Source organism: Eptatretus burgeri, chromosome 11 (assembly GCF_056783735.1).
Source record: "Eptatretus burgeri isolate ZD-2024b chromosome 11, Ebu_testis_v1, whole genome shotgun sequence".
Classification (NCBI taxonomy): domain Eukaryota; kingdom Metazoa; phylum Chordata; class Myxini; order Myxiniformes; family Myxinidae; genus Eptatretus; species Eptatretus burgeri.
Window position 1 is genome coordinate 69610291 of NC_140971.1, and position 22356 is coordinate 69632646.

A 22356-nucleotide genomic window follows, 5' to 3' on the forward strand; every position below is an offset into this window, starting at 1 on the left:
CCTTTCCTGGGCGGAGTCGTTGTTCTGAGGTGAGGAAACCTCCGCCCACGTCCGTGGTCGAATGCACTGGGCAATAGCGTTGATGGTGCGAAGAAGTGAAGGATTGATTTGTTGGCCTTGGGTATTGCAAAAATCTAACGAGAAAGAAACCGCAGCGCACACATGGAATTCCCTTTTGACATGGGGAGGAATCCAACGATACACATACTTATTAAAATAACGAAGCTGCCGGGACTCTGGCTGTTTGTGTGCAAATGGCTTCCAGATTCGTAATACTACCCCCCCCCCCCTTTTCTATAGACTCGTGTCGAGTCGTAAATTTTCGTGTGCCATGCAGGTGTAGGTTTTTCCTCTCGTACTTTTTACCTACGGATCCCTGAGTGCGACTTCGAATACATGTCCCAAAAATAAATAACCTAGTGCGCTGCGTCCATAGACTCTCAGGCAACTTAAATAAATTGCTGGCGCGAGACAGACAACAGGTGGGTTTTAAAGATTATGTACATTTCCTACTATTTACACGAACCATGGCCCAGGACCTGTTATCTGTGGGAAAAAGAGGCACAGCAAAGTCAACAGTTTTGTGTGGGTGAGTGCACAGCAGTTTGAAGGTCAGATGTCTTCAGGGCCTATTTTTGTCACTAAACCTTCCTTTTTCATTTCAGTCTTCAGCTGCTGGAGGCAACTCACCCTAACACGGCAGGACATGCGCTGTCCCACAGGCCATTTGAACTGGCCTTTATGCAAGAAGAACAAGGGGGTAGCCGGGCTGCACAATTCAGTCTCTGGCTCCTTTGAATGGAAAATGGAAAAACAACGATGCGCGGCCTGCGCAATGCAGTCCTCGTGGTGCGGCTGCCTGCAGGGCAGTCTTTGCAAACACACTTGCAGATGGTCCTGGTGCACATGGTGGAAATAGTTGACAGGGGAAATGCAACAAGGGCAAGCAGGCATGGGGTCAAGGCAAAGGCAGGCAAACAAGGTAAGGCAAATGCGGACCAGAAGATACAGCACAACAGGCCAGCATATGAAGCTGGCCGGCCTCTGGACTGGTCCGGAAGGTTCTGGAGGGAGTGCGGTGGTGCCAGCCACTCCGAAACGGGCTCGGACCTACCCTACTGTCTCCCCCCAACCTATCGCCTTTGCCTGTCTTTGTCCATACCCACTCCCTTAGTTTGCAACAACCAAATTTAGACTTCCCCCTTTATTTTTTTATTTTTTTTTCCTTTTATAATTCTCAGTGACCCTAACCCTCCTACTGTCCTTGTCTGGCTAACCTATCCTACCTGCCTACTCCCCAACCCCTAAGATCCTTCTTGAGGGGAATAAGGAAGAGACAGTTGGATCCGTCTTGAGGCCCAATGGAGCCTCAGAACAACCTCCACAGATTTCAGCAATTTCCCATGGTGGGTCCTTGCTCTCGAGCCGTCCGCCACACGAAGCACCGTGCACCACTCACCCGGCTTTCGTGCTGCGAGATCCCGGTGACGTCACTCGCACACGGAACCTGCGCAGCTTGCTGTGCAGGCCCGCCCGAGCGTGTCGTACCGGGGACTCGGTCCGCGACAGAACACGAGGCGTGCAGCACGTGATGCCCCGCACACGCGCTCGCATGGGGACCCGTTCTTTCCAAATTCACACAACCCTCCTTTTAACCGTGCACGTGCCGGTTTCGTACCACGCACGAGATGTTTCAACGCCGGGTTGCGATCGCGCAGACGTGCGCGCTTCGGCCGCTCGCAACACACGGGACGGACCTCGCACGCAGCGTCCCGTGGAGCCGGCGCGGTTTCCAAAATAACTTTGTGTGGCCGACCAGGCTCGCCATTCCCGTCTCCCGTCTGGATCAGTCCGACTTCCGAGTACCATTTCCACACATGCACTCACACATGTCATATCATTTGCACCACTCGCACGTTCTAACACACTCTGGGACATTCACATCTGGGGCTCGTGTTAGCCCAAAAGATCCCGAGGTTTCTACACCCCCCAAGCTCGGCATGTGCCCTTTCGCACCATGCACCCGCTCGACCTCGCTCGGCCTGACCGGACTCACGTCGTCACTGCCTGCCTCGAGGGAGCATACCGTCTCGTTCCTGTGGGAGGTTAATCCGACCCCCGAATTGGGTCTCAACACATTCCACCTGCTCAACCTCAATGTCCCTCACCAGCTCCATTTCCCCTTGCGTCTCTGCCAATTCTTCCTTCGTCTCGTCCATGTGTTTCTCCAGTCGTTCTCCCATTTCCCGCATCCCTGTCTCGACCTTCCGTCCCATCTCTCTAACCATTCCCATCATTTCTTCATGTCTCAATTTGCATCCCTCCTTTACGGCCTCCAACTCCCCCTTGTTTCCTGCTGGCATTCTTTTAACTTTTCTATCGCCGTCGTGTTCTTTTTCCATTTCTTTCTTGAATTGCCCTTGTCCTTTTTAAATTTCCTTTACCCCCTGTTATGTCCAAGTTTGTCGACTTCCCGTCCAACCGTCATTATTTTGTCCATTACGTCTTCCTTACCCGCTTCCATCGCGGACCAAACACCTTCGACACTCCCCCTCAACTCGGTCATCTCCCCGCATACAGTGTCGATCTCATCCGCCATTTTGCCTTTCACCTCCTCCAGACTCGCCTGCAGGTTCAACCCCATGCTCTGCATTTCCCCTAGCTGTGTTCGCATGTCACTCTTCATTTCATCCCTCATGTTTTGCATATTTGCATCCATCTTGCTTTCCATATTCTGTAAATTGTGCGCGTTCGCTTCCTTTTTGTTTTCCATTCGTTGCGCATTCGCATTCATTTCCTTTTCCATCCTCCGCATATCGCTCCTCTGTTTTTATTGCATCTTCGTCAGTATTTCCACTCATCGGGTCACGTCGAGTGGCCCTGACGAAGCCGATTCGCCTCGATCGGGCGCGAATTTGAATCTCCTCCCCCTCCCCTCTCCTCTCCCTCTCCTCTTCCTCTCCCTCTTCCTCTCCCTCTTCCTCTCCCTCTTCCTCTCCCTCTTCCTCTCCCTCTTCCTCTCCCTCTTCCTCTCCCTCTTCCTCTCCCTCTTCCTCTCCCTCTTCCTCTTCTTCCTCTTCCTCTTCTTCCTCTTCCTCTTCCTCTTCTTCCTCTTCCTCTTCTTCCTCTTCCTCTTCCTCCCCATTTCTCCCCCCTTCCTTTAATATTCCCGTCACACTGCAGTGCGGTTAGGTCTTACTCTCAGCCATGATTTCTCTTGTCAGTTTGGCTTTGACACCCTTGTCTTACTTCTTGCCTGGCAGCGAGCCATTTTACACCGTTGTAGAAATGATTCACAAACTGGAGTTCAACCACATTCGCAACACCATCTTCAGCGATGCATTTCCTCTCTTGACAAATAAAGCTTCATACCATGAGCCGCATTGTGACTCGCTATCTTCAGTGGGTTTTCACTCATTTTAACCGGGGACTTCAATCATGCTCGAGTGGTGGGCTTGGGATCTTAGGGTCCTAAGTTCAAATCCTGCTTGGCTGTTGAACTAATACCGGGTGGGCTTGACTCAGCCTGTCATCTTGCCGAGGTCTGCAAAATGAGTACCGGCATGCTGGTATCCTGCCTCGGAGTGGCAACCCGTCCAGGATTGTGCCCAATAGCCCAAGAGACTGCTTATGCAGCACCAACGCTCTGCACAGAGTATCGTCCCAATGGAATAGAATGGACTTCAATCATCGTACCCCTTTTGGGGAACAGGTTATTTCCATGGGCCCTGGACATTTATGACACTCGCGTCATTGAGTGGATCATATTACTTTGTGGTCTGAAGATACGACGCCGAATTGTCCGACTGGTGAAACACCGTCGTCGTTTTTAGATCCTCGTGGAGGATCTCTCAGTCTTACTCATGTTGTTGTTCTTAAACTTCTTCTTGTGGACTTTTTTGTTTCATAGCGTCAAGTTTTCATCGAAACCTCCTGAAACTTGGTATATATATGTAGAAATACCGTGCGCAGACAGTAACTATCTCCGATTTTGAAAATTCCTCCGAGAAAAACAGTTATGACGTCAAAATATCTCCGCTAATGGAAATTGCCTAAAAAATTATCTCCGAAACTAGGCAAGCTTTTTGAATTCTGTTTGCGGGAATCGAACAGGGCATTAGCAGAGATGAATTGCCGCACATACGATACATCACTATGACGTCATATCAATTTTTATGACGTCATTCCTATTATTTGACATTTTTTGTTTCACAACCCAGAGTTTTCATCGGCTCTTCATGAAACTTGCCATGTATATGCAGAAAGCCCACGCGCAGGCAGTAACCATCTCCGATTTTGGAAATTCTTCCGAGAAAAAAAGTTGACGTCATAATATTGCCGCTAATGGAAATCGCCTATACCATTATCTCCGAAACTAGGCAAGCTGTTTGAATTTTGTTTCGGGAATTAAGCCGGACATTAGCACAGATAATTTATCGCAAACCTGATACATCACAATGACGTCATATTCGTTTTATGACGTCATCATTAAGAGGACGAGGATCTTAGCTCATTTCAGCTTGTTTTTTATACATGCAAACATAATTCTGTGTCTGGTGTTGCCTTAATGGTTCGGGTGGTGGGCTTAGGATCCGAGGATCCTGAGTTCAAATCCCACACTGCTGTTGAATTAATAACAGGTGGGGTTGACTGCCTGTCATCCTTCCGAGGTCGACAAAATGAGTGCCAGCTTGCTGGTATCCTGTGCCAGAGTGGCGACCCGTCCAGGATTGTGTCCAACAGCCAAGGAGACTGATTAGGCAGCACCAACGCTCTGCACAGAGTATGGTATCAATGGATGGAGGAAACGTAATTCTCAATGAAACTTTCCGTGCTGAAGCAACGGAGACCGCCATTTGTTAAGCGGGGCCGAGCGCTCCGTTCCGTTGGAGTGATTGCTTGAGCGGTAAGCAATGTGTTTACAAACAGAACACACGCTCGGTCTTTCGCACAGCCATTATAAACGGTAGGAACGGTGTTCCAGCACCGGGGGGCGGTGGCGGCTGTTAAAGATCACACAGTGTCTGTCAGGAAGAGTTGTCATGGTGAAAAACGGACCTGGCGAGTGGATTCCAGAAAGACTTGCGCCATCATTGTTCCACGAGGTGGCGATAATATTGTGAATACTAAAGAAGCACAAGTCGAGTGTTGAGAAAGATTCACAGTGTTCATTCATTGTTAGAAAGTGAGAAATGATGTTATTTAGTTGCATCTCCTTGTTTAGTATTCACATGTATGATGTACTCGTTCAGAGATACAATGAACCTGCAAATAGCGCCGACTGTTTGCGCAATGTATAGACTCCATGGCAACGGAGTGAGCGGCAGTGTCTGTGGCAAATCTCTGAGGCGTTATTCGTATTTATCCTCCATTGTGTGTTCACTTCGTATTGGTGCTTCATTATTATATCGTGATGTTTCCAGCATTAGTAAACGAAAGAAAATTATGCGAATGAATAAATCGTGAATGAATAACTTCCTTGGAAAACATTTGACGAATCCGCTTGTCGATGTTTTTTCCAGTTCGCTTTTCCGGACGAGGGAAGTGGATAGTTTCATTGTTTGAAGTGTAGATTCAGTTGAAATGATGTTGGTCCGAATGTCCACCTCATAAAACGTCTCGGCACGTTCGGGTTTCGCCGCAAGTCGATCGACGAGTCGGTAAGAAGTTTCGTTTTGTTCCTCGTTTTGTCATTTTGTACCGTTAACAACTCAAGGCCCTGACATCACGTGTTTCGTTTATTACACACACTTCGCACACCTGTGGTACCGTGTGTTTCGTTTATTACACACACTTCGCACACCTGTGGTACCGTGTGTTTCGTTTATTACACACACTTCGCACACCTGTGGTACCGTGTGTTTCGTTTATTACACACACTTCGCACACCTGTGGTACCGTGTGTTTCGTTTATTACACACACTTCGCACACCTGTGGTACCGTGTTTCGTGACACACTTCGCACACCTGTGGTACCATGTGGTGTTGCATGGTAAAAGTAATGTGCGCGCCTGTGGTACCGTGTGTTTTGTTTATCACACACACTTCGCACACCTGTGGTACCATGTGTTTCGTTTATTACACACACTTCGCACACCTGTGGTACCATGTGTTTTGTTTATCACACACACTTCGCACACCTGTGGTACCATGTGTTTCGTTTATTACACACACTTCGCACACCTGTGGTACCATGTGGTGTTGCATGGTAAAAGTAATGTGCACACCTGTGGTACCATGTGTTTCGTTTATTACTCACACTTCGCACACCTGTGGTACCATGTGTTTCGTTTATTACACACACTTCGCACACCTGTGGTACCATGTGTTTCGTTTATTACACACACTTCGCACACCTGTGGTACCGTGTTTCGTTTATTACACACACTTCGCACACCTGTGGTACCGTGTTTCGTTTATTACACACACTTCGCACACCTGTGGTACCGTGTTTCGTTTATTACACACACTTCGCACACCTGTGGTACCATGTGGTGTTGCATGGTAAAAGTAATGTGCACGCCTGTGGTACCATGTGTTTCGTTTATTACACACACTTCGCACACCTGTGGTACCATGTGTTTCGTTTATTACACACACTTCGCACACCTGTGGTACCATGTGTTTCGTTTATTACACACACTTCGCACACCTGTGGTACCATGTGTTTCGTTTATTACTCACACTTCACACACCTGTGGTACCATGTGTTTCGTTTATTACACACACTTCGCACACCTGTGGTACCATGTGTTTCGTTTATTACACACACTTCGCACACCTGTGGTACCATGTGTTTCGTTTATTACTCACACTTCGCACACCTGTGGTACCATGTGTTTCGTTTATTACACACACTTCGCACACCTGTGGTACCGTGTTTCGTTTATTACACACACTTCGCACACCTGTGGTACCATGTGTTTCGTTTATTACTCACACTTCACACACCTGTGGTACCATGTGTTTCGTTTATTACACACACTTCGCACACCTGTGGTACCATGTGTTTCGTTTATTACACACACTTCGCACACCTGTGGTACCGTGTTTCGTTTATTACACACACTTCGCACACCTGTGGTACCATGTGGTGTTGCATGGTAAAAGTAATGTGCACGCCTGTGGTACCATGTGTTTTGTTTATCGCACACACTTCGCACACCTGTGGTACCATGTGTTTCGTTTATTACACACACTTCGCACACCTGTGGTACCGTGTTTCGTTTATTACACACACTTCGCACAATTGTGGTACCGTGTGTTTCGTTACACACACTTCGCACACCTGTGGTACCGTGTTTCGTGACACACACTTCGCACACCTGTGGTACCATGTGGTGTTGCATGGTAAAAGTAATGTGCGCGCCTGTGGTACCGTGTGTTTTGTTTATTACTCACACTTCGCACACCTGTGGTACCATGTGTTTTGTTTATCACACACACTTCGCACACCTGTGGTACCATGTGTTTCGTTTATTACTCACACTTCGCACACCTGTGGTACCATGTGTTTCGTTTATTACTCACACTTCGCACACCTGTGGTACCATGTGTTTCGTTTATTACACACACTTCGCACACCTGTGGTACCGTGTTTCGTTTATTACACACACTTCGCACACCTGTGGTACCGTGTTTCGTTTATTACGCACACTTCGCAACCTGTGGTACCGTGTTTCATTTATTACACACACTTCGCACACCTGTGGTACCGTGTTTCGTTTATTACGCACACTTCGCACACCTGTGGTACCATGTGGTGTTGCATGGTAAAAGTAATGTGCATGCCTGTGGTACCATGTGTTTCGTTTATTACACACACTTCGCACACCTGTGGTACCGTTTCGTTTATTACACACACTTCGCACACCTGTGGTACCATGTGGTGTTGCATGGTAAAAGTAATGTGCATGCCTGTGGTACCATGTGTTTCGTTTATTACACACACTTCGCACACCTGTGGTACCGTGTTTCGTTTATTACACACACTTCGCACACCTGTGGTACCGTGTTTCGTTCATTATGCACACTTCGCAACCTGTGGTACCGTGTTTCATTTATTACACACACTTCGCACACCTGTGGTACCGTGTTTCGTTTATTACACACACTTCGCACACCTGTGGTACCATGTGGTGTTGCATGGTAAAAGTAATGTGCGCGCCTGTGGTACCATGTGTTTTGTTTATCGCACACACTTCGCACACCTGTGGTACCGTGTTTCGTTTATTACACACACTTCGCACAATTGTGGTACCGTGTGTTTCGTTACACACACTTCGCACACCTGTGGTACCGTGTTTCGTGACACACTTCGCACACCTGTGGTACCGTGTTTCGTGACACACACTTCGCACACCTGTGGTACCGTGTGTTTTGTTTATTACACACTTCACACACCTGTGGTACCGTGTGGTGTTACATGGTAAAAGTAATGTACACTCCTGTGGTACCATGTGTTTCGTTTATTACACACACTTCGCACACCTGTGGTACCGTGTGGTGTTGCATGGTAAATAATGTACACACCTGTGGTACCGTGTGGTGTTGCATGGTAAAAGTAATGTACACACCTGTGGTACCATGTGTTTCGTTTATTACACACACTTCGCACACCTGTGGTACCGTGTGGTGTTGCATGGTAAATAATGTACACACCTGTGGTACCGTGTGTTTCGTTTATTACACACACTTCGCACACTTGTGGTACCATGTGTTTTGTTTATTACACACACTTCGCACACCTGTGGGATTGTTTCATTTATTACACACACTTCGCACACCTCTGGTACCATGTGTTTCATTTATTACACACACTTCGCACACCTGTGGTACTGTTTCGTTTATTACACACACTTCGCACACCTGTGGTACCTTGTGGTGTTACATGTTAAAAGTAATGTACACACCTGTGGTACCGTGTGTTTTGTTTATTGCACACACTTTGCACACCTTTGGTACCGTGTGGTGTTGCTTGGTAAAAGTAATGTACACACCTGTGGTACCGTGTGTTTTGTTTATTGCACACCCGTGCTACCATGTGGTGTTACATGGTAAAAGTAATGTACACACCGGTGGTACCGTGTGGTGTTGCTTGGTAAAAGTAATGTAAACACCTGTGGTACCGTGTGGTGTTGCTTGGTAAAAGTAATGTACACACCTGTGGTACCATGTGTTTTGTTTGTGTCGATTCGTTCTTGAGCGGATGTCGTGGACAGACTCGAACCCCCAACGGTGGTTTTAAATGGACAACCCGTCCAACCAGCAACCACTGAAACCTACAAAGTTTTGTTTTGTTTTTATTCCGCTGCACCAAGGGTGCCCGAGGCATTATGTTTCCATCCGTCCTCCGGATTTTCGTTTATGCGGTAACTCAAGAAGCAAATTGTAGAATTTTATAAAACTTGGTAAAAAGGTAAAGTAAGACGGGTCAATTAAGTGATTAGATTTTGGGCCAGATATGGTAAAGGTCAAACTCTGAAATTTCACTGTTTATGCCCTAACTCAAGAAATAAAAGACAGAATTTCATCAAACTTGGTAAAAAGGTAAAGACAGGGCAATTAAGTGATTAGATGTTGGGCCAGATGCGATAAAGGTCAAGGGTCAAACTCTGAAATTTTACTGTTTACTCCGCAACTCAAATATTGGACAGAATTTCATCAAACTTGGTACAAAGGTAAAGTAAGACTGGTCAATCAAGTGATTAGATTTTGGGCCAGATGTGGTTAAGGTCAAGGTCAAACTGACATTTTACTGTTTACGCCCCAACTCAAATATTCGATAGAATTTCATCAAACTTAGTAAAAAGGTAAAGTAAGACGGGTCAATTAAGTGATTAGATTTTGGGCCAGATATGGTAAAGGTCAAACTCTGAAAATTCACTGTTTATGCCCTAACTCAAGAAATAAAAGACAGAATTTCATCAAACTTGGTAAAAAGGTAAAGTAAGACAGGGCAATTAAGTGATTAGATGTTGGGCCAGATGCGATAAAGGTCAAGGGTCAAACTCTGAAATTTTACTGTTTACGCCGCAACTCAAATATTGGACAGAATTTCATCAAACTTGGTACAAAGGTAAAGTAAGACTGGTCAATCAAGTGATGAGATTTTGGGCCAGATATGGTCAAGGTCAAACTGACATTTTACTGTTTACGCCCCAACTCAAATATTCGATAGAATTTCATCAAACTTGGTACAAAGGTAAAGTTGGACAGGGCAATTAACTGATTAGATTTTGGGCCAGATATGATAAAGGTCAAGGGTCAAATATGTCAATACTCAAGTGTTTGTGCGGGAGAGCGGAGGCATACCCGTCGACTGCGCGCAGTCGAATTACTCTAGTTTAATATAAAGAGGAATACTCGTTTTAATGGAATCGACTTACCTTATTACACTGCTAGTATCTGATCATGTACTCAAATCATGGTGACAGACTGCCTTAACGAGCCCTCTCGAAGCTCTGCTATCCGGGTTAAATAAAGTGACTTTATCAAGTTTACTTGAGAACAACAAGTGGTAAAATCCATCCTGATGTCAGAGTGTGATGATAAAAACCTCAAAAGCTTTGTAAGTCCCAACACACAAGTGTTTAACTGGTTATTCCAATAAGTTTCATTTGTTTGTTTTATCCGAGATGCCTCGGTTTGTGAGTGGTCGGTTTCTGTCCTTTTCTGTCACGATGTGATTATTCATGGTTCTTAGACATTTGATGAGTTTCACAGTTTTACCATGTAATTCCTGGTATGAGACACTTACGGTATTTCTACAATCTCATCTTTGCATGGCATTCTAATATACAGTATTTTTTATACCCGGCACCCTTGATGCGGAGGCATTATGTTTCCGGGTTGTCCGTCCATCCGTCCGGATTTTCGTTTACGCGATAACTCAAGAAGCAAATTGTAGAATTTCATCAAACTTTGTAAAAAGGTAAAGTAAGACAGGGCAATTAAGTAATTATATTTTGGGCCAGATGTGATCAAGGTCAAAGGTCAAGGTCAAACTCTGAAATTTTACTGTTTACACCCTAACTCGAAATATTGGACAGAATTTCATCAAACTTGGTGCAAAGGTAAGGTTAGACTGAATAACTGATTTAGATTTTGATTAGATTAACTGATTAGATTTTGGGCCATATATGAAAAAGGTCAAGGGTCAAATATGTCAATACTCAAGTGTTTGTGCGGGAGAGCGGGACCTGGATCCGGACCTGAACCAAAATACACTACATGGCCCAAAGTATGTGGACATCCCTTCTAATTATTTGATTCGGTTATTTCAGCCACACCTATTGCTGACAGGTGTATAAAATCAAGCACACAGCCATGCAATCTCCATAGACAAACATAGGTAGTCGAATGGCCATACTGAAGAGCTCGATGACTTTCAACATGGCACCGTCGTAGGATGCCACCTTTCCAACAAGTCATCTCATCAAATTTCTGCCCTGGTCAACTGTAAGTGCTGATATTGTGAAGTGGAAATGTCAACAATAGCTCAGCTGCAAAGTGGCAGGCCACACAAGCTCACAGAACAAGCTCACAGAACAAGCTCACTAGTGAAACGCGTAGCATGGAAAAATCGTCTGTCGTCGGTTGCAACACTCACTACCGAGTTTCAAACTGATCCTGGAAACGTCAGCACAATCACTGTTCATCGAGAGCTTCATGAAATGGGTTTCCATGATTGAGCAGCCTCACACAAGCCGAAGATCACCATGCGCAATGCCAAGCGTCGGCTTGAGTGGTGTAAAGCTCACCACCATTGGACTCTGGTGCAGTGGAAATGCATTCTCTGGAGTGATGAATCACGCTTCACCATCTGGCAGTCCCAAGGATGAATCTGGATTTTGTGTATGTGAGAAGAATGCCACCTGCCAAAATGCATAGTGCCAACTCTAAAGTTTGGTGGAGGAGAAATAATGGTTTGGGGCTGTTTTTCATGGTTCAGGCGAGGCCCCTCGTGTTCCAGTGAAGGGAAATCTTAATGCTACAGCATACAATGACATTCTAGAGGATTCTGTGCTTCCAACTTTGTGGCAACAGTTTGGGAAGGCCCTTTCTTGTTTCAGCATGACAATGTCCCCATGCACAAAGTGAGGTCCAAACAGAAATGGTTTGTTGAAATCTGTGTGGAAGAACTTGACTGGCCTGCACAGAGCCCTGACCTCAACCCCATTGAACACCTTTGGGATGATTTGGAACACAGACTGCAAGCCAGACATAATCAGTGCCCGACCTCACTCGTGCTCTTGTGGCTGAATGGAAGTAAATCCCACAGCAATGTTCCACCATCTCATGGAAAGCCTTCCCTGAAGAGTGGAGGCTGTTTTCTATCTATAATTCCAGGTGTGTGCGTGCGTGCGTGAGCGCGCGCGTGCGTCTGTGACTGCTGTTTCTCAACAACCACTGGTCCGATCAAATTGAAACTTGCCAACTACATTGCTGGGGACCTGAGTATGTGCCTTTTCAAGGTTTCATATTAATCGGACAAGAGCTTCCAAAGTTATGGCCATTTATTTACCAACCAATGACAGGACACGTTGCTGCTTGGGCGGGGCCGATGGGGGAAGAGAACCTCAGCCGCGTTCCCCATTACGGGTTACAATGTACGCACTTCCGCATAGTGATGACGTCGTGTATATATCTATAATTCTATAATTCCAGCTGTGTGTGTGTGTGTGTGTGTGTGTGTGTGTGTGTGTGTGTGTGTGTGTGTGTGTGTGTGTGTGTGTGTGTGTGTGTGTGTGTGTGTGTGTGTGTGTGTGTGTGTGTGTGTGTGTGTGTGTGTGTGTGTGTGTGTCTGTCTGTGTGTGTGTGTGTGTCTGTCTGTGTGTGTGTGTGTGTCTGTGTGTGTCTGTGTGTGTGTGACCGCTGTTTCCTGACAACCACTGGTCCGATCTAATTGAAACTTGCCAGATATATTGCTGGGGACCTGAGTATGTGCCTTTTCAAGATTTGATATTAATCGGACAAGTGATTCCCAAGTTATGGCCATTTATTTGCCAACCGATGACAGGACACGTGCTGCGTAGGCCGGTGCACGGCCGGCCGACGATGATGTCATGTGCCGTGCTGGTTACGATGGGGATCAATCGGTGCCTTAGTTATCGTGGGGTAGGAGTGCCAATGGTAAATGGCAGCGAATGCTATGGCAAGCAAAGACAGGGAGGTAAACTTGATTTTAATTAACTGTGTGTATCACAGCAGTTGTTACTTCAATGCAAGCGATAATTCGTGGAATGATGTGAACATTCCGTACGGGCACGCACTACTTTTGGATAGTGATGACTTACTGTATTCTAATAATTTCTCGATTTCTTATCCGCATTTATAGATAAACACAATGCCCCAATCCAGTCGTCGTTTATGAGAGCGAAGGAATGGCCTGTGTGGTTGTTTGAAAGTTTTTTTTTTTTGTTTTTTTTTTTTGCATGTACGTGGCCTGTGCACATATGGGCACGCGAGAGCGAAGAAACGGCCTGTGTGGTTGTTGTTTCTGGCACGCGGTTTGAAAGTTTTTTTTTATTTTTTTTATTTTTATTTTTTTTTTTTTTTAAGTTTTTTTTGTTTGTACGGCCACGCACGTACGGACATGCGAGAGCAAAGGAACGGCCTGTGTGTTTGTTTCTGGCAAGCGGTTTTAAAGTATGTGTATATATATATATATATATATATATATATATATATATGTATGTGTGTATATATATATATATGTATGTGTGTATATATATATATATGTATGTGTGTATATATATATATATATATATATATATATATATATATGTATGTGTGTATATATATATATATATATATGTATGTGTGTATATATATATATATGTATGTGTGTATATATATATGTATGTGTGTATATATATATATATATATATATATATATGTATGTGTGTATATATATATATATATGTATGTGTGTATATATATATATGTATGTGTGTATATATATATATATATATATATATATATATATATTTTTTTTTTTGAACGTACAGCCACGCACATACGGGCACGTGAAAGTGAAGGAATGGCTTGTGTGGTTGTTTCTGGCACGCGGTTTGACTTTTTTTGCGGGGGGGGGGGAGGGTTTGCACGTACGGGGCATGCACTAGATCTAATAATTCCTCGATTTCTTATGCGCATTTTTGATAAACACAATGCCCCATTTTCATATTAGATGGTGTATAAATTTCGGTAACATCAGAGTGAGCTGGTATGCTCCGAACCAGGAAGTACATTTTAAACACGATAACTTACGATCGAAAATAAGCAAGTAGGATACAAAATTTAAACGAGTATTTTTTTGGTACCTTTAGTTGTTTTTTGTTGCTGTTTTGGTACCCCCCCTCCCCCCCCCCCCCCCCAGAAAATAGCGTCACACTGCAGAGACAGTAAACTACATCTATCCATAATTCCAGCAGTGTGCGAGACCGCTGTTTCTCGACAACCACTGGTCCGATCTCATTGAAACTTGCCAGCTATATTGCTGGGGACTTGAGGATGTGCCTTTTCAAGGTTTGATTTAATCGGACAAGCGGTTCCCAAGTTATGGCCATTTATTTACCAACCAATGACATGACACGTTGCTGCGGCCATTTATTTACCAACCAATGACATGACACGTGGCTGCGTAGGCCGGTGCGTGGCCGGCGGACGATGACGTCACGGGCCATGCCGGTTACCTGGCAGCGAATGCAATTATTCAGGGCGCTGACGATGGCTCGCCTGCTCTCCACCAAGGACACAATGAGGTCTTTAACTTTTCCCAAATATTAATCTCTGATAAAACAAACTTATCAAAGTTGTTGGAATAATTTTAAACTTCCAACAAGTTTAACTTCTTTGTTCAGGTTCTCTCACCATTCAACGTTTATCTCATCGCACTCTGAAAATGCAGGTATTGATTCGAGACGAGTTTACCATTTATTGTTCTCACATAAACTCACTAAACCTGAAGATGCGTTATTACCCCCACACCCTCTAACTGCAAAAGGGATCGTAACTTTTCTGTATTCTATCATTATTTGAACTTCAAAGTGACATCATTATCCCCCCAACATGGACATGTGCAGATGCAGTTGTTATTGTCATGAAATGTTTTGATTACTCGTCTTGTGTTTATATTCATTCTACTGTGCTGTTTAAGCTGATAAAATAGTACTGCCATTGCTCTTGTGCTGCTTGGATAATTAGATTTTTTTTGCAATGGGGTGAGAGTGAGGGTATGAGGGATGAAGGTACAAACGTTTGGTTCTTCACTATTACCATTATCTCGTAATTACCTCCACAACCAAAAGTGAAGGTTATGTTTTCACCCCTCTCTGTCTGTTTGTGTACAGGATATCTCAAAAAAGCTGTGGACGGATCCAGATGAAATTTTGTGGACAGGTTGGGTGTGTGACAAGGACGAACTGATTAGATTTTGGTGAAGATCCGGATCCGGATCCGACTACAAGAATTTTAAAAGTGTTTCTTCACCATTGAGAGATTGGGCCAAAAACAATATACAGCATGATATCTCAAAAAAATTTCGATGGATTTGGATGAAAATTGGTGATCACGTTGGGTGTGTGATGAGGATGAATCAATTCAATTTTGGTGAAGATCCAAGTCCAGATCTGATAATTTTTTCAGTGATTCTTCACCATTGAGAGATAGGGCGAAACTGATATATAGCATGATATCTCAAAAAGTAGTGTACGGATTCGGACGAAACTTGGTGGACAGGTTGGGTGTGTGACGAAGATGGATTGATTCGATTTTGGTGAAGATCCGAATCCAGATCTGGAAACAATTATTTAATTTTCAATGTGATTCTTCACCATTGAGAGATAGGGCCAAAAACGATACAGTACTGTATAGCATGATATTTCAAAAATGTATTGGGCCCGATATGTTCTTGTGGATCAGGCATTACGTGGCGGAAGGATGCGCTCTACCGAGTGCCCTTCTTGTTCAGTTCTGTCATGTAAAATTGTTGACTGGCTATGTCTTCATTCGGTCATCTCTTCGAGCATGACCTAATAATATTGGTGTTGAGAGGAGAGGTGACGGTCCGTCCGTCCGTTCACAATGAAGTTGAAGCGGGAGATCTGGTCATTAGTGATCCTGATAGAGGTCGATGAGACGTACACGATGGTATGACTTTCAAGGTCACCGAAGGTCAAGGTCACGAGGCCTTTGAAGTTGCGAAAATGACGATTTTCAAAATCTATCTCCTCCTACATTTCTCAAGCAATCTTGAATTTTATTGTGGCATATGAATCTATGGGACAATATATAAATTTGGTCAGGCCGGATTTTCGATATTCGCTTTCGTTTTCGCGTCACGTGACTTAAAAGTTTGCAAAAACTGCCCTACCTTCAGGGGGCTATATATTTTCTCGCAGAGATGACCGTCACTCCCGCACGGGGGTAATTTTTTTTTATAAGACATCACGTATGTTTAAAGTTACTGTATTATTCATGATTTCCACTTTGTTTCTAAGTGTGAGATTGCATGGCTACCATGTTTGGATGTAGTTTGATTCTGTTTGTGTTTGTTCATTCAATGTATTTAAAAAAATTAACTAATCCAGAGAACATCTACAACATAGTTCATTACTTGTGAAACTATGGTTGCTGAACTCTGGACTATCGGATACGTGAGACCATTGCATAAATGATGGTGGACAAGGAGACCATATCCGTATCGAAATGGAAATCATCCTGTACCTGATGAGATTTACTTTTGAGATGCAAATTTGGAAATTGTCTCCTTTATCAGAGGTTTGGAATTTTTATTGAGTTTGTGTGATAGCATTTTACCATTTTGGTGACAAGTACCTGAATTGATCCAAGTTATAAATGAGAGATTGTACATTTTACACGATACCAACAAACTAAGCACCTAATTTCCATACAGGCTGGGTTGAACTAAAGCATTGTGGATCTTCTTATCATTTGAATTTGTTATTTTGATTTGAACTGCAGTTTTTTTTCAACTTGTAGCTGACTTAGATCATGGTATTCCATGACAGGGGCAACCAACCCCTTTAGGATTAAACTAGGCATATGAATTTGCCTGAAAGTTGTTACAAATAAAGGAAAATAGAAAGACCAGATTGCGTTGCATTCTGAGAGATTGTGAAATTGCCAATCGGGTAAACATATTGATGTTTATGCAAACTTTTAAAAGGTTGGATACTGATCGTTTGTAAAATCGCCCTGATCGTCGTGATTGGTTAATTGTTTATTTATTTGTTTGTGTTTGTGGTCTTCATCTCGTTGCTGTGCTTCAGACTGAATGACCAGTACGGAGAGAGCCCAGCATGGAAGCTGGCAGCCTCGTGCGTGCCGTGTTTGACTTCCTGCCCAGCGTTCCCGAGGAGCTTTGCCTCTTCTCAGGAGATCTCGCTTTTGTTCTGCAAATTATTGACGAATTTTGGATTCTGGGAAAGAAAGATGGAGTTGCTGGTAAACCTAATGTTTATTATCCCCATACATTTTGAAAAAAAAAACGTGGGGATATTGTAATCGGCTCCATCTGTCTGTTTTGTTTGTCTGTCATGAAAGATCCTTAGGAATGTGATGCTGTCTGCTGTCTGTGTCCATCTGTCTGTCCGTCACGCTATCTCCTAAACGGTTGGGCAGAAATTCACCAAACTCAGTAGTTTATGATCACAACATGGCAAGAAGATCCAAGCATGATGGCAGTTTTGGCTCCCCCCCGCCCCCACCCCCGGGGCATGGTCAAAACGTCAAGTACGGGCACTATTTTCTTTTTTTTTTAACGAAACTTTGTATTTGCAATCAACATCAGGGGACTCATGAAATATGCAACCATTTTTTGGGATGTGACCCCTAGTTCACTTTGGGTCATAAGGGCAAAATGGCAAAAAATATTTTAACTCAAAATTTGATATTGGGTCATTCCTTGTGCAAATGTATCGATGAACTTTTTGCCATCTTTCAAATTTACTTTAGGTAGGAAGTGTGGGGATTTGCGATGGTTCACCATCGACTTCACTCTAGTTTTATTTTTTTTTTTCTTTCGATCTCCAGCTTTGTGTTTAGGGTTCATGTGCTTTGTGTATGATCCAAATCCATCATCTTCCACACCGTGAATTTTCTTTGTCCCATCGTTTCATTGTTTGGATTTTATTTTTATTTGCTCCCCAGTCTACATCTTGGGCAAAATGGAATGATTGAATTACAAGCTAATGCAAATGTAATCCAGTGCAAGGTAGCTGAGCTCAGTTCATTTTTGATTTTTCCCCAAGCAGTAAATGTTAGAAGTTCTATTTAACTTGTGATGAGCCTATTGTTATTACTAGTATCCTAAACTTAAACCAGCATAACAGATCTTTATTTATTGAATAGATATTAATGGCTTAGCATCTCAAATCAGATTTTATTATTTGTTTAAATTAAGGACTGTCTGTCCCTGTCCATCTGTGTCTTTTCTGTTGTCTATCTTCTCTCTGTCTCTCTCTCTCCTTGTGGTATTTAAATGTGTTTGCCATGCAAGATGCCATCATGGCATTCCATTTGGTGGTGCTTCAAGCCCAACCATCCCTTCACCCATCCTTGATGGGAATATCCACTAGTTTACCATATAATAATTAGTTTCATGAACAACCACGTCAAGTCTTTTGATTCTTTTTTGGTTCAGATCACACCATTTGTTATAAGAATAATCTCATAACAAATGGTGTGATCTGAACCACACAGAATCAAAAGACAATGTGGTTGTTAATGAAACAGTAATTATGGTAAACTAGTGGATAGACCCATCAAGGATGGCTGATGGGATGGTTGGGCTACAGCAGTGCAGGATCTTTTGGGAAATATCTCAACCTGGTTATCCCTTATCTTTTGTTGTGAGCACAGATGGTTTCTTTGCATCCTTGGCATTAATTATTAAGCCCAGTGTAATATTTTCTGATCTGCTTTTATCCTGGGGTAAGTAAATTCAATATTAATTGTGTGACGTCGCTTGTTTTGCAAGCACCCTGCACCGTCATGTTTGTTTGTTTTGTTTTTTGTATACATGGACGAGGTTCGTGGAAGAGTGAGAGCAGAATAGAACAAAACGGAAAGGAGTGAAAACCAAAAGCGGAGTGGAAGTGAGAGTACGATCAAGGGGAGGGAGACAATGACACACGGGGTGAACAAGCTGCAACACAGCAAGAAGAAGAGGGGGGGGGATGAAATGAAAGTGGGGATGAAACAGCAGGAACAAACCAGCTGACAACTAACAAAAAGTAGTGAGGGAGGGGGGGGAAGGGGTGCCAGCCCAAAGGGGAGAGCAGAACTCCATCAAGCTCTGAATGAAGGCTTTGTCTGCTGTCAAAAGTTCAGATTGGCCAAAAAAAGACCTTGCACGGTTGAGGATACCCAGTCAGTGGCTGGATTTGGAGGCCATCTTTGAAATATGGTCTATCTATGAAAGAACATGGCTGATGGTAAAGCCCAAAAGTATGAGTGACAACTTCATCAAGTGGTTTGTTTAGGAAGTAGATAAGAGTGGTTTCCAGACGGTATTTTTTGGAGAGACGAGATGAGTATGTGTCTTCAAGATGAAGATGAAGGACGAGTCTTCATGTGAGAGTTAGCTTGAGTGAACTGCCAGAGTCTGGTGCTGAGGCACCTCTCTGACAATAGGCAGAGAGATGTTGACTCTCGGAGCACATGATCAGATGAACCTATTGGAGCAAAAAGGAACAGGAGACATTTGTCGGAAAATTCATCATTACCAAGTCTAGAAGGGAGGACATGCAACTGGGAGAAATCCGGGTTGGAAAGTTCACTGATTGTGCGAGGTCCATGTAGTAACAGAAGACCTTTGTTGTAATGCCATGGTCGGTTGAAGAAGTACCAACACCCAGCCAATTGGCATGGTGAGAGTTGAAATCGCCACATATGAGGAAGAGAGAGAGAGAGAGTTGGCACGGGTGGTTATATGATGGTCCATGTTGGCAGAGAGGGAGATGTGAATGGGGTCATCCCTATTCGGAAGACGGTACAGCACACAGACAAAAAAGTTGGTTGGGGAGGGGAAAGCATAGCCAATGGTACTCCTGGGGATTGGAAGCGACGAATGGTAGTACACGGAAAGTGGAAAATGGAGTTCTTGACATTAGCTGCAACTCCACCACCAGAACAGGGTTGAAGGAACCAAGGAAGGGTGGGGAGTGAAGGAAGAAAGGGGGGGCAGGATTTGGAGGAAGCAAAGAGGTGGTAAGGTATGGAGGAAGCAAAGAGTTGGTAAGGTATGGAGGAAGCAAAGAGGGCATGGGGTGGAATGACACGGAATTGGGGGACACCGAAGAAGAATAAGGTGAGGGAGTCTGGAACGGGAGCAAGGGACCCTGGGTGTGAAGATGGCGTGAGGGAGCTTATCACCATAATCCTACACACAATACAAAAATGGTTGGATTTCTGGATTCCAAGGGCACAGACTGAGACAGACACCAGGATTGGGATAGCAATGGTGATGAAAGACACGAAGAAGGACAGTGCTATTTTAACATCATGGTGGATGAGGTACGAATTTGCGATTGATCTCGGGATAGAGAAAAGGGGAGAATGGAAAGCAGAATGGGCAAAAGGTGTTTGGAAGCAAATATGTGATAAGAATGAACATTTTATTGTTACGGTTGACCAGTGGGTGGACATGACGTCAAATCTTCCGCCTGGAAAGACACTAATTTAGCGAAAGAGAGTCTTTGGAACTGTGATGCTGTCTGCAGGGAAAGGCCAAAAGATATTTACTTTGGTTTCTTGTATAACAGGAACTCCGAGCCTGTCGCCTGCCATGTACATGTCAGTTTGAAAACGATGGTGGCTGAGTGCAAACCTTTGACAAACGGTGTTTGTACCCTCCTAACAAGGGGTCTTGGCGCCAATTTCCAACGGCCGTGGATTTACTCGTGGTGTGGTTATTTGGTCCCAAATTCAGACGACGCACCAAGCCAATGCTTCGATGGTGTAAAACAGCGCTTATTAAAAATGAAAGTGAGGGAATAACAAGAAACAAGGATTTATGATGATAGTCCTCCAATTAACTATATTCCCACGTGCCCTCGACGGCTGAAAGCGTTACCTTAATGATTTGACCACACTCGCATGCACTGAAACGTGATAGAGATCACAAGGCGGCAAGAAAACCTTCCCCACATGTGATGCTTGCATAGGGTGCTGATGGAATGGGGCTATGGTTCAGGTGGGAGAGAGATAGTATATGACTCGTCTGGACTCCTTAATTCGTTTTCCTCGAACACGTGCCATATCCCATGCTCTTTCAGCTTCCACCGCAATTACAACGGTCAACTCGTGACTCGCTCAACCAGCTTGGACTCCCTTTTCCCAACTGTGCTCCTGAACTCTCTGGTGCTTTCCCCAGCTCTTCTCAACTCTACTAATTTGGTACTGTTCTCTCTTTCAATCTCCCTTTCTGGCTTTAACTAACCTCACGACCATACGTAACTGTGTGCTCCCATTGATCCACTGTCAGGCTTCTCACAGATTCTGATGGCTCCCTGCAGCTTCTTGAAGACCCAGTCACACCTTGACGTTTTAGCCAGCAGTGGCAACGTATTAAAATGTATGTAAAACGCTGGCTTACATTGAACTTTTGATGGTTTTTTTTTTAAAGATTCGGACGTATTCATAACGACTTGGTCTTATGCATAACGTGTAAGTAATGGACACAGAACGTTTCGTTGTGTTATAGATAACTTGTACCAACGAATGCTGAACCTGTTGTCGGCCTTCACAACCTATGCCCAACGATAGTCTAACTTATGCATAGCGCGCTGCACGCATCGCCGACGATGACGTGGCGTAGGTTATGAAAAGGCTGCCGCACAACGATTCAAATCATAACCGCTGCAGAAATGGAAGTGTCAACATCGCAGTCACACCTTGGCGATCTTGACAGCGTATGCCGACCTCTGAAAAATGCGTCTAAAACGCTGGCGCACGTCGAATACGGTATGGGTAAGTTTGGTATGCGTGAATAGAAAGCTAAAGTACGCTATCATACGTCGTATTAAATGGAGTAAGTCTTGTAATTTTAAACATGTTGAAAATTTTACGACATACTTGCCGTATGACACACGCTCCGCATGCGATGGGAATAAGTTGTACGCACGATATGCGATCGTTGACATACATCAACACACGTTACTTGTAAGGTGCGCATAAGTCGAAACACATCAAGGTAATGGTTAGCGTCAGTGTTCCAGACTTCCCGGTTTTTTTTTTTCTTCGGTATGACGGTGTTCAGTGTACAGTGCGGTTATGATTTAAATCGTTGAGCGGCAGCCTGTTAATTATATTATATTATAACCGCAC

General features: G+C 44.1%; 1 protein-coding gene across 4 annotated transcripts in view; it reads left to right on the top strand.

Moving 5' to 3' along the window:
• Window positions 1-5468: 5468 nt before the first annotated feature.
• Window positions 5469-22356, top strand: part of DNMBP (dynamin binding protein) — a 45687-nt gene continuing 28799 nt past the window's right edge. Inside the window, exons 1-3 of one of the 4 annotated variants that reach the window (XM_085846837.1) lie at window positions 5473-5660; window positions 14384-14532; window positions 17298-17472. In XM_085846837.1, coding sequence (XP_085702963.1) covers window positions 17328-17472 — 145 coding nt within the window. In that variant the 5' untranslated portion in view covers window positions 5473-5660; window positions 14384-14532; window positions 17298-17327. Of the gene's footprint in view, window positions 5661-14383; window positions 14533-17297; window positions 17473-22356 lie in introns of all 4 variants that reach the window. The other 3 variants (XR_015049439.1, XM_085846836.1, XM_085846838.1) reach the window with 3 other exon arrangements.